The 14,211-nt window shown below is 39.4% G+C and overlaps 1 protein-coding gene across 2 annotated transcripts in view; it reads right to left on the minus strand.

Moving 5' to 3' along the window:
• Window positions 1–13,311, minus strand: part of SLC38A11 (solute carrier family 38 member 11) — a 51,725-nt gene extending 38,414 nt beyond the window's left edge. Inside the window, exons 1-5 of one of the 2 annotated variants that reach the window (XM_058664209.1) lie at window positions 13,052–13,311; window positions 12,488–12,602; window positions 11,088–11,162; window positions 5,416–5,550; window positions 4,295–4,360 (exon numbers count right to left, since the gene is read on the minus strand). In XM_058664209.1, the coding sequence (XP_058520192.1) occupies window positions 4,295–4,360; window positions 5,416–5,550; window positions 11,088–11,162; window positions 12,488–12,602; window positions 13,052–13,099 (439 nt within the window). In that variant the 5' untranslated portion in view covers window positions 13,100–13,311. The remainder of the gene's footprint in view (window positions 1–4,294; window positions 4,361–5,415; window positions 5,551–11,087; window positions 11,163–12,487; window positions 12,603–13,051) is intronic. The other variant, XM_058664210.1, reaches the window with a different exon arrangement.
• Window positions 13,312–14,211: the final 900 nt, after the last annotated feature.

Here is a 14,211-nt window from a genome sequence, read left to right on the forward strand (position 1 = left end):
GAGGACATTGAAACCCTGCTCCTTCGCTCATGCGTCATCTCTCTTCATCTCTGTCCTCTGTGATGTTGCTTAAAACAAACTGGCAAATGTAACAAGTGTTTCCTCAGTTCTCTGAGTTGCTCAAGGAGATTGATCTAATTCATCTGAGGGGCTGTGGGAACTGTGATTTACAGGGGGGAACCAAAGCACAGGCCACGTAACTTTGGGCATTTGACTGGCATCTAAAGGTGGGGGTGAGCAGAGAGGTTTGAGGACTGAGCCTTTGATCTGCATGCGTTGTGGCATTCTACCTGTAGTGCCAAATGGAGCAGGAATAAAGGTTACCCAGTTGGAATTTCCTGCACACTTCATTGCTTGCTTGATGTGGAGGACAGCATCACCTTTGTTGATGGTGTTGTGGAACTGAGTGGACACAGGATGTTTTTCCAACACACAACTTCTAACCAGTTTCTCTGCTCCTGCCTTCCTCTGTTCCCTTAAAGGATAATCTAGACCCAGAAATACCAGGGATCATTTCAAAGGTAAAACACATGTCAGTTGCTATCCAACATCCCTCATCATGGCAAACCCCTTCACATAGAAGTAAGTACACGAGGACAGTGTATCTGGCAAGAAGGAAGTGTTTTGCTTGTAGGAAAGTAGACAGAATTAACACTGTGGGTGGAGCAGAAGTGACAGGGAAGCTGCCACTACTGGTATACACTGAGATTCTTTGTTAGCATAATGAACAAATAAAAATAGTAAATAATAAAGAACATTTTGAAAAGATACTTCAGGAAGCTCAGAGAAAACAAGAACTAAAAATGTTTATTTTTGTCCCAGCGTGGTAGCCTAGTGGCTAAAATCCTTGCCTTGCATGTGCTAGGATCCCATTTGGGTACCAGTTTGTATCCCAGGTGCCCCACTTCCCATTCAGCTCCCGGCTTGTGGAGTGGTAAAGCAACAGATGATGGTCCAAAGCCTTGGGACCCTGCACCCATGTGGGAGACCCAGAAGAAGGTCCTGGCTCCTGGCTTTAGATCAGCTCAGCTCTGGTTATTGTGGCCACTTGGGAAGTGAACCAGTAGATTGAAGTTTTCTCTCAGTCTCTCCTTTTCTCTGTAAATCTGGCTTTGTAATAAAATAAATAAATCTTTTTTTTTTAAAAGAAAGCAAATGTTAATTTTGGTACAGAAAAAATGGAAAGCAACTATATGAGGTGTCTTTAAAAGTTTATAACAAACAGATTTTTAAAACTAATGCATGAATTCTAAAATTTTTGCATGAACTTATCTTTTAGTTCAATTTTCATAATTTTTATATTACCTAATATATTAAAAATAAAGATGATACACATATATTTTTAAAGTAAAATACTAGGGTTTATATATATGTATATATTAAAGCTTCATTTATGTATGAAGGCAGATTTACAGAGAAAGAGAGACAGAAAGAGGTCTTTCCTCTAGTTCATGCAGCAGTCACAGCTAAGCCGGTCCAAAGCCAGAGCTAGGAATCTCGTCTGGGTCTCCCACGTAGGTGTAGGGGCCGAAAGACCTGAGTCATCCTCTGCTACCCTCTCAGGCCACAGACAGGGAATTGGATAGGAAATGGAGCAGCTGGGATTAAAATTGGTGCCCCTTTGAGATGCCGGCACTGCAAGGCAGAGGATTAGGAATTTACAATGCCTGGGATTTATATATTTTAAAAGCTGTGCTAATCAAAATAGTTACTGAAAAAGTTACATGTTTATCCCTAATTTTTAGTTTCTAATGGATTCTTTCCAGAGATCATGTCATTATATTGTTGGAATGTCCTCAATAGTATGAAGTTATTGGGCATTAATTTCTTCAAAATTAAAATATACAAAGGTTGAGACATAAACAAATGGATGATTGTGATAAGTAAAAATGATTCATTATTCCGAGTGATGAGTTTAATTTTCTTGCATGATTAATTAACTTATTAAAAAGTTCCAGAATATGAATTTCAAAATGGCATACTCATTTTCTCTCTTTCTCTCTCCTTACCATAAAATAATATACATGAATCACAGTTAAGTCAGCCATAAACACTCTTCATAAAGTTAAGGCTTCAAACAAGATGCTCACATTGCAAACACTGAATTCAACTATTTACGTATTTCCTGGTAAACATAATATAAATTAAATTATCTGTGTATTTGTGTTGTTTTTAATCCCTTCAAACCTTTGGCCCTTCTGCTATGCTTGGTAGCAATTTTTTTTTTTTTTCAGGGAAAATGCTATGGCCTGGAAAAAATTCTGACCCAGGCTGCTCTGATAAACATGGCCTCTTCATTAAGATCTAGTGAGAACAGCCATTATGTGCACTAATTTTCTACCAAAAATGCACTTGAATATGGCTGTTAAATGTTGAGATAATAATAACATGGACAATTGAGATGACTGAAAATTTTAAAAGAACTTTAATATTCTATTTCATACACAGATATTTGTTACTATGTTGACATGCGTTGAGAATAAATGCTGTGGTTATCTAAGAGAAATGGAAGAAGTTGTCCCTTTGGGTTTGGCATCGTGGTACAGTGGGTTAAGCCACCTGCAACACTCACATCAGTGTCCCATCAGTGCTTGGAATGTCACTAAAATGAAGGATTCCAAGCACTAAGAGAAAAGGGGTTATTGCGTCAACATTCTCAACTTTAGTGGTTAGGTCACAGTGAATTGGGGCACTCTACTTTAATCAGAAGATCTTCAAAACAAAATGAAAGGGGCAGGAGGCGGTGGTTAAGCTGTCATGTGTGACATTCACATCCCACGATAGGAAACCATGTTTGAGTTCTGGGTGCTCTGTGATTCCCATTAATGTACTGGGAACCTACATTTGCACCCGGGAGACGGTGGGTGATGGTCCAAATGTTTGGGTTCCCATTATCTCAGCAGACTTAGGTGGGGTTGTCTGGCTCCTGTTTGGCGTGATGTAACCTTGGCTATTGTAGGCATCTGGTGGAATGGACAAACTAAGAGAAGATATTCACTCTTTCTGTTTCTCTCTCCCTCTCTTTCCCTCTCTTCTTACCTCCTTTCCTCTCCTCCATTTCCTTCTGTAATCCTGCCTTTTAAAATAATTTTGAAATCTTTCTTTAAGAAATATAAGCGATACATTATCTCTGAGTTACTTTAATAACCATGATACAGCGGTAAGTTGAGCAGGGAGTAGGGTTGCAGCCCATGTTGAAGATTTCAACTTGAGAATGTTTATAGATGCTTTTGTCCCTCCACTGGAGTACAGATAACTGTGGTACATCCCTAACATGTGAAAATTCTCAGCAAAAAAAGAGCAAGCTCCAAAAACACCCACAGACATGGATGAATCTCAAATACATCTGCTAAGTGAAAGAATCCAGACTCAAAATCTACACACTGTATGACGTCACTTTTTAAGGCATTCTGGAAAAAGCGCAACCACAGGGTGGAGAGAATCAAATTAGCGGTTCCCACAGGCTGGAGATGAGGGAATGCTTGACTACAAAGGGGGAATGCAGAAAATCTGAGGGAATAATAGGATTATTCTGTATTTTGATTGTGGCTGTGATTGCACTACATGCCTTTATCATAATAATACACATAATAAAAACACATTCTAAAAGGTTACGTTTAGTGTGTTAAAGGGTACTTTAAGAAAGTAATGGGGAAAGTAGCTTGCTTATGTAAGAAGTTATTAAACATAAGTAGTATGTCAAAAACGTAACTACATAGAGCTGGTGATATGAAGCATAAGGGCTTTGAAACAAAATTTCTCTGTGTTTGAATAATATTAACATTTTTTTCCAACAGCAGACACAAAGTTTATTCCATGTAAAAGTAAATCAGTATTTTGGATTAGGGATATTGCAAGATATTTGAAGTAACAAAATTCTTTCACTTTCAAATATTCTTTCCTTGTAAACTATCATGGCCGCATTTATTACATCTAGGTGCTAGTGTTCTGGCACAGCAAGTTAAGCTGCCACTTGGGACACTAGCATCACGTATGAGAGTGCTGGCCTAAGTTCCTTCTACTCCACTGGAAAGGCAGCAGCAGAAGATGGCCCACAAGCTGGGACCCTGCCATTCATGTTGTTTGGCCCTAGTTGTTGCATCCGTTTGAGGACTCAACTCTTGGATAGTGACACATGCAAACACACACACATACACACACTCTCTCTTTCTTTCTGTTTATTCCTCTCTGTCATTTAGCTTTTCAAATAATAAATAATAAGACAAATGTTTTTTAAAACTATAATCATGTAAAATAAATATATTTAATTCCTCAAATTTTCTATTTGACTTACCTCCTGGGATTCTTTGAAAAACTTTTCCCAAAGTATCTCCAGCTATTATGTTGTAGCTTATCATAGCTAAAAATATAATTAAAATAATAGTTAACAGCAAGCTATAGCATATTTCATCCTGAATATTCTCAAAGTAATGTTATTACTTCCCAAATGTTAACATGTTCATATGATATCAAATATATATAACTAACAATATCATATATCAATTTGTATTTAACATTTTAACATTACAAATAATTTTATTCCAAAATACTTTGAATAGTGAGTTTGGGTAAGCATTTAAAATACAGTTAATTTTGTAGGTAAAGTTTAGTTTCCAAACACATTTTCAGGAACACATGTAGTACCTAAAGTGAAAAATAGCAGTAGGAAAATAGCCTCTCCAGTAACATAGGGTTTCTTTAGTTTTTTTTAGAGGAAATACATTTTTAAGGTTCTGTGAAGACGTTAGAACTCATGGCTTAATGACAGTTTTGGTAATACTGAGTTTAAAATGAGGTGAATTTGGTCATTGGTGAATGTTAACATTTTAGCAAAATAAGAAATGCTAAGTAACATCTTAACTAGTATGGAACAAATTGTAAATTGGATTTTGACTACATGGTATCCACAAATCCCTACATTAAAAAATATGTATTATGCTTTCAAGCAAATAACATTTCTTTCATTTACTTTTAATCTCAGTTTATTGTACATTTTTTTTTTACCATTTAAGGAAAAAAACCCCAAATTAACCCAATAGTAATACTTTTCAGTTTCATTTTCTTTTTAATGCTTTGAAGTCATTTTATTTAAATAAACACATCTCATGTATTTCACAATACAAATGTAGAAACAAATCCTCCCTCCTTCCTGCATTCCCCATCCATCCTTCTCTTTCTTTATTTCATGTTACTTTTCAAAATGTTTATAAAATAAAACAGAAGGAGAAGAAAAGGAGAATGAAAATGTTTAAAGAAGCAAAAATGCAATTTGGAAAATGTTTCAACTGCTGATATCCTTTCACGATGGATGACTGTTAAAATCACTGCCAACTAAATTGTATAAAAAAAACCGATTTCATTCAGAAATGACTAGGTTTAGGAAAATCGTTGCAGTGTGTATCCTCATCATCTTACCTATGAAAGGATACAGAAACTGCAGGGTAGAAAGCAGGAGATATCCTGGAAGGCCGAAGGTCTTGTTAACCAAAGACTGGTAAGTGTCTGTTCCAGAGAGGGTACCCCCTTTTATCAACAGAATGAGGGAGAAGTCTGTGTCAAGCAAAACAATCAGCAGATATCAGAATATTTTTAATGCAAATATTTTTAATGCAAAGGATTTTCATGTTTTCAATTAATTATCATTAAGAAAAGGGGAGAGTCAAAAAACAGCTAAATTTAATACTATCATATTACAATTTTCAGGGAAGTATAATACCTTCAGTTATATATCTTTCTGTCAAGATCCAAACAGAACTTATAAGTCCAGGCACTGCATCAAACAGAAATAAGTGAGCTAGTATTGTCAGAATGCCGTGTGCTTGCTTATTTTTCTAGACAGTAATGCCTACGGTCAAAAAGTGACTCAATGTAGATAGTTAAAAATTTTAGAGATATTTAATATGTGAAGAGTGAGAAAGAAAAATATGCACGCATTCAGAATTCAATGGATTTAGGTGAACACCTGTTGAACAAAAAATGATTAACAGAGTACTCTAAGATTTTTTTTTCAGAAATTTACATTTTAGGGTTTTCCATTCAAAATTTAGAATAATTTAGAATTGAAATTGAAGATGTAACACACAAATTGTGTAACTGAAAGCTTTTGTTTTTTTTTCTAACTCAATTATTTATACTGATAGACACCAATGTGATAATAGGCACACAATAATCCACGACGTTTCACTTGTTCTTTTATCTTTCTCATGTTTCCACAACAGCAATTTCTATTTCTCCCTTAAATCATATGTACATGTATTAAAATGCAAAGCAGAAAGCACAACCATGGCAATATTGTTTCCACCTTGATTCCTCCCATATCAGTTACATTCCCACATCAGTTAAACAAGTTCATCAATATCTCTAAGGTAAAAACTTGAAGTGGTCCTCCCTAAACTTTTAGATTATTTGCTCTTTCAGAATTTATTTTTCCTACTTATCACTCCCTTTGCCTATGCTGCTCCCCTCCACTGCTCATCTTGGACTTGTTGTATTACTTTTTGTTTGTTTGTTTTTTGTTTTCTTGCTCCTTTGGATTCATTTATTAGACTTTCTTGTTCTCCCTCTTCATGATGCCTTATTTTCACTCTCTCAAATTTCTGTCTTTGAAAAATGTATTTCTATGTATTTATTTCAAAGATATAGTAATGGGGTGGGAAACAGTAAGAGGAAACGAGAGAGAGAGGGGCTGAGATGAATGAACTGAGAGATTTTCATCCACTGGTTTATTTTCCAAGTACCTGCAACAGCTGGGTCTGGACTAGGCCAAGGCCAGGAACCTAGAACTCAACCTGGATCTCTCATATGGATAGCAAAGGCTCTTAAACCACCTTCTGCTGCTTCCTGGGATACCTTAGCAGGAAGCTGGATGGGAAGGAGAGTAGCCTTCCTAAACTGGCACTTGAACCTGGGTGGCAGCTGTTCGGAACACTTGTACCATGATGTCGATTTTCATCCAATTGTTAAATCAAATCCACACTTATGTCTCCAACCCATATCTCTTCAAAATCTCAGACTTCTAAATCCAGCTGTCTAATAAATATTTCACCTAGGAGGGTATGCAAGAATTTTAATTTTAAAATGCAAAATTTTAACATTTGTTCTGAAAAACCAATTGCATAGTTCTCCAAGGTATAAAGAGTATCAACAGAAACTTGAGAATAGTCCTAGATTTCTCATTATCCATTACTTTCTTTCTTTTTTTTTTTTTTTAAAGATTTATTCATTTTATTACAGCCAGATATACACAGAGGAGGAGAGACGGAGAGGAAGATCTTCCACCCGATGATTCACTCCCCAAGTGAGCCGCAACGGGCCGATACACGCCGATCCGATGCCGGGAACCTGGAACCTCTTCCGGGTCTCCCACACGGGTGCAGTGTCCCAATGCATTGGGCCGTCCTCAACTGCTTTCCCAGGCCACAAGCAGGGAGCTGGATGGGAAGTGGAGCTGCCGGGATTAGAACTGGCGCCCATATGGGATCCCGGGACTTTCAAGGCGAGGACTTTAGCCACTAGGCCACGCCGCCGGGCCCACATTATCCATTACTTTCTATATTCCTTTGGTCATCAGAACTACTAATGATCATAGCATAAATATGGAACTATATTCTCTAATTTCTAATCTTTAACCAGCATTACTGTATACATTGGGCTTTCGAATTTCTTGACTAGATCACTGTAATGATCTCTTGGCAGTTTTCCCAATTATTCATTTGTCTCCAAGCTATTTTTGACATCCCCTCTGTATCAAGACACTCTGGATACTCCCCTTCCACAAAGTGGCTGCCCGTAGTTTCACATTCAGGGGTGACCCACTAATGCCTTTGAAGAAAAATAAAACCCTCTTCAAACAGTAGAAATAGTTATTTATTACTATGTGATCCTGAGAAAAGATCCCAGTTTACTGAGTTTTATCTACAAAGTAATGAAATATCAACTTTGAGGAGAGGTGTGAAAATCATGATGTTTAAGCCTGGCATGTTAGACAGGCTAAAGAAACAAGAGCTTGTGATTTTATTTTTAACTCTGGCTGTATAAAAAATATCATTTTTAGAGTCAGATAGTGACAATAATAACTACAAAATATCCTCAAATGTTTTTAGAACATTCCAAATGCATTATATAACTCACTTAATCTTGACAACAACCATGCATGGATGTTTTTACTATCCATATTTAGTAGATAAGAAAGCGAGACAGGGAAGGCAAGGTAAATTGCTGTTCTCCACAGAGATGGTGATGGAAATGTCCCAGAAGGGCTAATGATGGAAGAGTCTAGCACCAGAATCCATGAATGTAATAAAAAATTCCACTTTTGTTGTCAGGAAATACAAACCTTGGTTGTCATTTAACCTACTAAGATGCTAATTTCTCCATCCATATAAGGAAAATATGAATACTTCTTCCATATAAGTACAATATGAGTATCTACCTCATGAATTCATAAAGATTTAGTGTTATAAATATGCTGCACTCAATTCGCAATGATTGCCATTACATGAAATTCCCATCATTTCCTTTTGCAGATCTAATTTTCATCTTTCCACTGATAATCATCAACCCAACACTCGAATTGGCCTAAATTTTCCTTTTACATTTCTACATTTTCATCTACTAAGAGCACTGTTAATTTTCTTTGCTAATTCACATCTTTTCCTCCCATAAATACTAAGTAGGGACATCCATTACCTTCAGAATGTTCCTGTTGCTTTGTGGCCAGGTTCATTGCTAGTGTCACCATCTTCATGCACAAATATTTATTTTTAATATTTTTATATTTTTGCTTTTCAAAAAATATTACAATTACATGTTTTTTTACCTGTCTGACACATTACATTGTGAGTTTCATAAAGGAATAGATTACATTCTGCTTTGCCTTACTGGCACCTGGTCCAGTTGTTCAGCACATGGGTGGCCGATTTGAGAATATTGAAAAACATACACAAGATTTGGATGCAATGATTTGTTGCTGTTGTTGTTGTCATGGTCATTTGAAAGTGTTAGCGTGTTTTCATGGGAAGAGTTAGAGGATAAGGTTGAAGTTTCACCACTGCAGAAGAATGGTAGGTTCGAAAGTCCAGAAACTAGAGGCATGACAGCTAAGATGTAACTTATTGACTATGGAGTAGGTCCAAGGAAGACTTGTGTCACTAAGAGGAGGCAAGCAGTTTCAAAAATGTGAAAGTTTAGAGAAAAACTATGTATTTGTATTTCATAAAAGTTCAAAATGCATTGCTCTGAAAATTAAGAATTTGTTAATTATTTAGACAATACCAAACACCAAAGTTTTCATTTAGTTGTAAAACACAAGTTACCAATATCAATTATTACATTGCATGCAAATTATTAAATATCCATAGGTCAACTGATGTTATTTAGCAGAGGTAATTGCTTTTAGTTCCTTATGTTTGCTTGGACAATAAAAATATTTTATTCTGGGACCCGGCATGATGACCTAGTGGCTAAAGTCCTCGCTTTGTATGTGCCAGGATCCCATATGGGCACTGGTTCTAATCCTGGCGTCCCCCCTTCCCATCCAGCTCCCTGTTTGCGACCTGGGAAAGCAGTCGAGGATGGCCAAAAGCCTTGGGACCCTGCACCCACGTGGGAGACCCAGAAGAGACTCTGGGCTCCTGGTTTCGGATCAGCGCAGCTCCAGCTGTTGTGGCCACTTGGGGAGTAAATCATCAGATGCAAGATCTTCCTCTCTGTCTCTCCTCATATCTGCATATCTAATTTTGCAATAAAAATAAAATAAATCTTTGAAAAAAAAATGTAACTTCTAGTTCTGAAGTCTCACATGGATTAAGAGCTGTAGAGGCTAGCAGCAGCTCAGCTTTCAAGGGTGGGGTGGCAGGAAGAAGGCAGTTTGGAGTTTACCTCACATTTTGTCTCTACCTAGCTATGGGCTGGTCTTGGGCAAGCCTGAAATTTCATGAGGAATGGCACCTTGATCTGGGTCTCCAGAACGGAGCTGAGCCATAGCTCTTGGAAAAGGGATTTATGGGTGGGGCGCTCCCAGGAGAAGGGGAGGAAAGAATGGGGAAGAATAGGGATGGGCTCAGCAGAGATGCCCTCTGGGGGGGGGGAGGGTGCTCACTGCATCCAGCAGTGTACCAGGGAAGCCCTGGAGCTCCAACTGCTCCACCCACAGGTCACACTGAGAAGCCAGAGGCTGGCTCAGCCAGTGGCTGAAGCTGTGAGGGAATGGACAGGGACATCCTAACCTCATAGATCCCTCCAGAGTGGGGGCAGCTGCTGTGTTAGGCAGTGGAAAGCATCTGTGTGACCACAGACAGCAGTCACCATGGTAGCAGAGCTATATAATGTTGTCTGTTAATGAGACGACCATATTTCTCAGTGACCACCCCCCTGCCCAGGGTAAGGAAAGATGCTGTATTTGCCATAAAGCGAACTGGTGGGATGACAGGGCATGGGTGGTGAGAATGGCAGGAAGGGAAATCACTGAGTTTAAAAAGCTGCATTTATATAAGGCATGATAAACCGTGGGTGTGAGTGCTCATGAACAATGGGGAGAAGAGAAGCCATGGTAAACAAGCACCTTATGGCTGCAATGAAAGACAGTGGCAGGCTGGCAGTGTGGGCAGGCAGGGGCCAGGTGGGGAGGAGTGAACCCTGCTGGTTAACAAGTACAGTTTTCAGCTCCACCTGCACAAACATGGCAGGAAAAGTTTACTCGTTTGCAGACACCTGCTCACGAAGCCCTGCCATCTGTGCTATCATGGCACAGGCTTCGCTTAGCCTTAATCTACCCTTAAAGTGATTCCCGCCCACCACTTTCTGCTCAAACTGTGAAGGCACATGAAAAGGATTTAGTCTTTTTTAACATATGATGCTCTACAACTTTTCCTAATCTGTTTAAAGGATTAGCAAAACAAGTAAATCTCATCAGACATAAGTACTTAAATTCTTTAAGATTCTTTGATGCACTTTTTAATTAACTTGTAAAGTCTATTTCTCTCTCTCTCTCTCTCTCTCTCTCTGTGTGTGTGTGTGTGTGTGTGTGTGTGTGTGAGTAGACATGGTACAATAAAAATTGCAGGAATAAGAGTCATGTATCATTTTACCTGTAACATATGAAACCCAGAATAAAAGTAGTATTCCCAAAGGAAATCCAGCTTGCTTCATCGAATAAGGCAATCCTTGAAAGAAAGCATAAAATTCCCCATCCCTTGCATTAGTAGCGTGTCAAAATACACGTGTCCTCCCAATTCATCTATATCATGGGTTATGCAAATCTGCAAGTTTACATGGCAGTTACAAGTCACACACATGGCACAATACTGAAAGGTTAGAATGTTCACACTTATTTCAGCTTATGGCTATCCATTCAGGAATGTGCCCAGAAAGCAAGTTGGTGAGTTGATGGAATAAAAATTAGAAAACAGCAAGTGAGAAGTAGGTGGTAGTTCACACAAGCGGTTCCGTCAGGGTGAAGGTGACATGTACCCTGGAATGTGTTGAGGTGGCTCCCATCCCTTCCTACTGAGCTGACAGGAGAGCCCAGCAGAAGCTTAAGGAACACAAACCAGACCTGGGACTTCCAGACGACAGCTAGGGGGAGCTCTGCGTTCCTCTCCGAGCAGAGGCCGGCTCTAAACAATTTTCGCCCTTACCTGCTTCTAATTCATTGAAAAACAAGGTGTACGTGTGCACAAAATACAATATCCAGGAGCACATGAGCTTGTGAAAGGTAGCTCAATGTGTGTGATATGACCAAATGTGATTTCTCAATGTCTTTGCCTTTTCTTAGAGAGAATGTTCTTGAATAATGGAAACAAAAAAAAAATACTGGAAAAAAATCTGCATTTATAACTATAAAGCAATGCATGTTTAATCATTTTTTTCACAAGTTTTGCTTCAAATACATGGGGAAAACATGATCTGCGCATTTCTTTTTTTCATTCTGATGATTCGATGATCACATGTTTAAGAGATCACATGCTTTTGCAGTTAACATATTGGCGTTACTGAATCAGGGATATTTAAGTTTAGTATATCATGCTAAGTTTGTATTTGAGAATTTAGCACTATTAATATGCATAAGAAATACTGTATTGACAATCTGCACAAGATTGGTAAATTTTCACATTTAATTTTGCTGCTGCTGCAATATTAGCGGTATCTGGAGGTCTTACACTTTTTTATTTGGGCCAAAGAAAAACAAAACTAAGTAACATTATCTACTGACCACACAGCCTAAAAATCTCAGCACCTCCCATATGCTGCTCTACTTTTATCTACCCACGCGGTGAATGCTCTTAGCTGTGGAGTGTGAATCACAACCTCAGCTTCAGTTTAAGGCGGGCGAGGGCAGACTGTAACTATGGGAAACATGGAAAGCTGTTAGGGAACAAAGTTACCAACATTCTCACTATGACTTTTTTCTCCTTAAAAATGCTGAATGCAAGCAACATACTTTTCTCAAAAATTATATATTCATTCAAAATTAAAACAAAACACTTACCTATTATACCAGAACCTATAATGGAGTTGACAACATTAAAAACAGCAGCGGACTGGTAAGTTTTCCCTTTATTCTCTTGATTGGAAACCAGGGTCTCTCTGTCACCTAAATTTCTCTAGTTTCATAGATGAAATAGACATTAAATAGACATTACTCATAGGTTAGAAAATGCTGGACAAGTATGCAATACTCGATATTAACACGCTATTTGCAATATTAAGCTTTGTCAATAAGGATAATACAGCAAGAAACATAACAGCAATAGAAGAACAACAGTAATACCTACTAGTTTCACAGATCTTTCAAATCAAACTAGAATGGCCACACTACAGTTGCCCGGCTATTACACACAGTCCCAGACAGGATTTGTTAAGGAAGTCACCAAATTTATAGCGAATGCATTATAAAGTGCCTGACAATTTAAAAAGAAAAAAAAAAAAAGGAAGCAAACAAAAAGACCAAGACAACTTTTTTCCCTCCCGGAGAACTTTCCCACGGTGCTAAACCAAGACGTGTTCCCGGGGAGAAGGAAGTGGCTTCAGAGATTATCCTCGCCAGTTTTACCTGCAGCGGAATGACCGGAATGACCGGTAGCTGTTCCTGGTAGCCCATGGCTGCTGCTTGGTGGTCCAGCGCAGCAGCACGCCCGGTTCTTCTCAGCCAACCTCCACCACTACCTCGCCCACGCTGGACGCTGGCAGCGGGAGAGCTGGAGGGACCAGGTTCTGCCCGCAGCCCCCAGACCCTTCCCTGGGCTGCGCAGGCTGCAGCCGGGGGGGGGGGGGGTGTCTCTGGGCAGCAACAGCTTGGGCTGCTTCCCACCGTATTTTGCCCAGGCAGCTGCACTCTCCTCTGTCTGCTGACCTGGGCAGCCCTCTGTCCCTCCCCGCCTCCGCCCCTCGCATTTTTTGCCCTTCCCCGCAGCCCAACCTCCCTTTGCTCCAAACATGAAGAGCAGCTTAGTTCCAGCGCTGCCAAGTACAATTTGTTCCATCCACAGTGCCCCTTCCAACCTGTGCAGGGTTAAGAGGGCCTCAGTGTAGTGCATTCATTTCCTGACATCAGAGCCCAGGTGAGATTCCCACGGCAGCCTCAGCACATCTCCTGGGTTAACTTGCCCTTCCTGCTACACTTCTGCTTTGACAGGCATTTAGGATTTTTCTTTTTAATGACCCGGAGTACTTGTAAGAAGAGAAACAGCAGAAGACCCTTATCTAACCTTCCTTGGATGCTAGCAAATTTGGTAAAAGTATAGAGTACTTCCAGTTCCCTGGCAACACATATTAAAATTTCTGCCTGGGTTTCAAACTTTTTTTTCCATTAAGTCAAATTTATCTTTAATGCCATGTTTTCCTTGAACTTTCAACTAAAATTTTTGTGTTTGTGAGGCAGACAGTGACAAGTAGTGAGAACTGCCATCCAGATTTCCTGGTTTTGCTGGGGCTGAAGCTGGGAACTCCCAACTCAAACCACGCCGCCCACAAGATAGCAAGAACCCAATTCCTTGTACAGTCACCACTGCCTCCTAGGACTTACTTGAGCAGGAAACTAAGATCAGGAACTGGAACACACACTCAGAGACTCAATACGGGCTGCAGGGGACCTCCCTGGAATTGTGCCTGCTGGATCTCAAGAAAGCTGGGGCCGGGGATGGAGCATGTCTGGCTGGGTGAGGCCACAGTACTCACCTGCAAGTGTTGGAACATGGGGTGGGCTGTATAAGG

The sequence above is a fragment of the Ochotona princeps genome, chromosome 5 (assembly GCF_030435755.1).
Source record: "Ochotona princeps isolate mOchPri1 chromosome 5, mOchPri1.hap1, whole genome shotgun sequence".
In the NCBI taxonomy this organism is placed as follows: Eukaryota; Metazoa; Chordata; class Mammalia; order Lagomorpha; family Ochotonidae; genus Ochotona; species Ochotona princeps.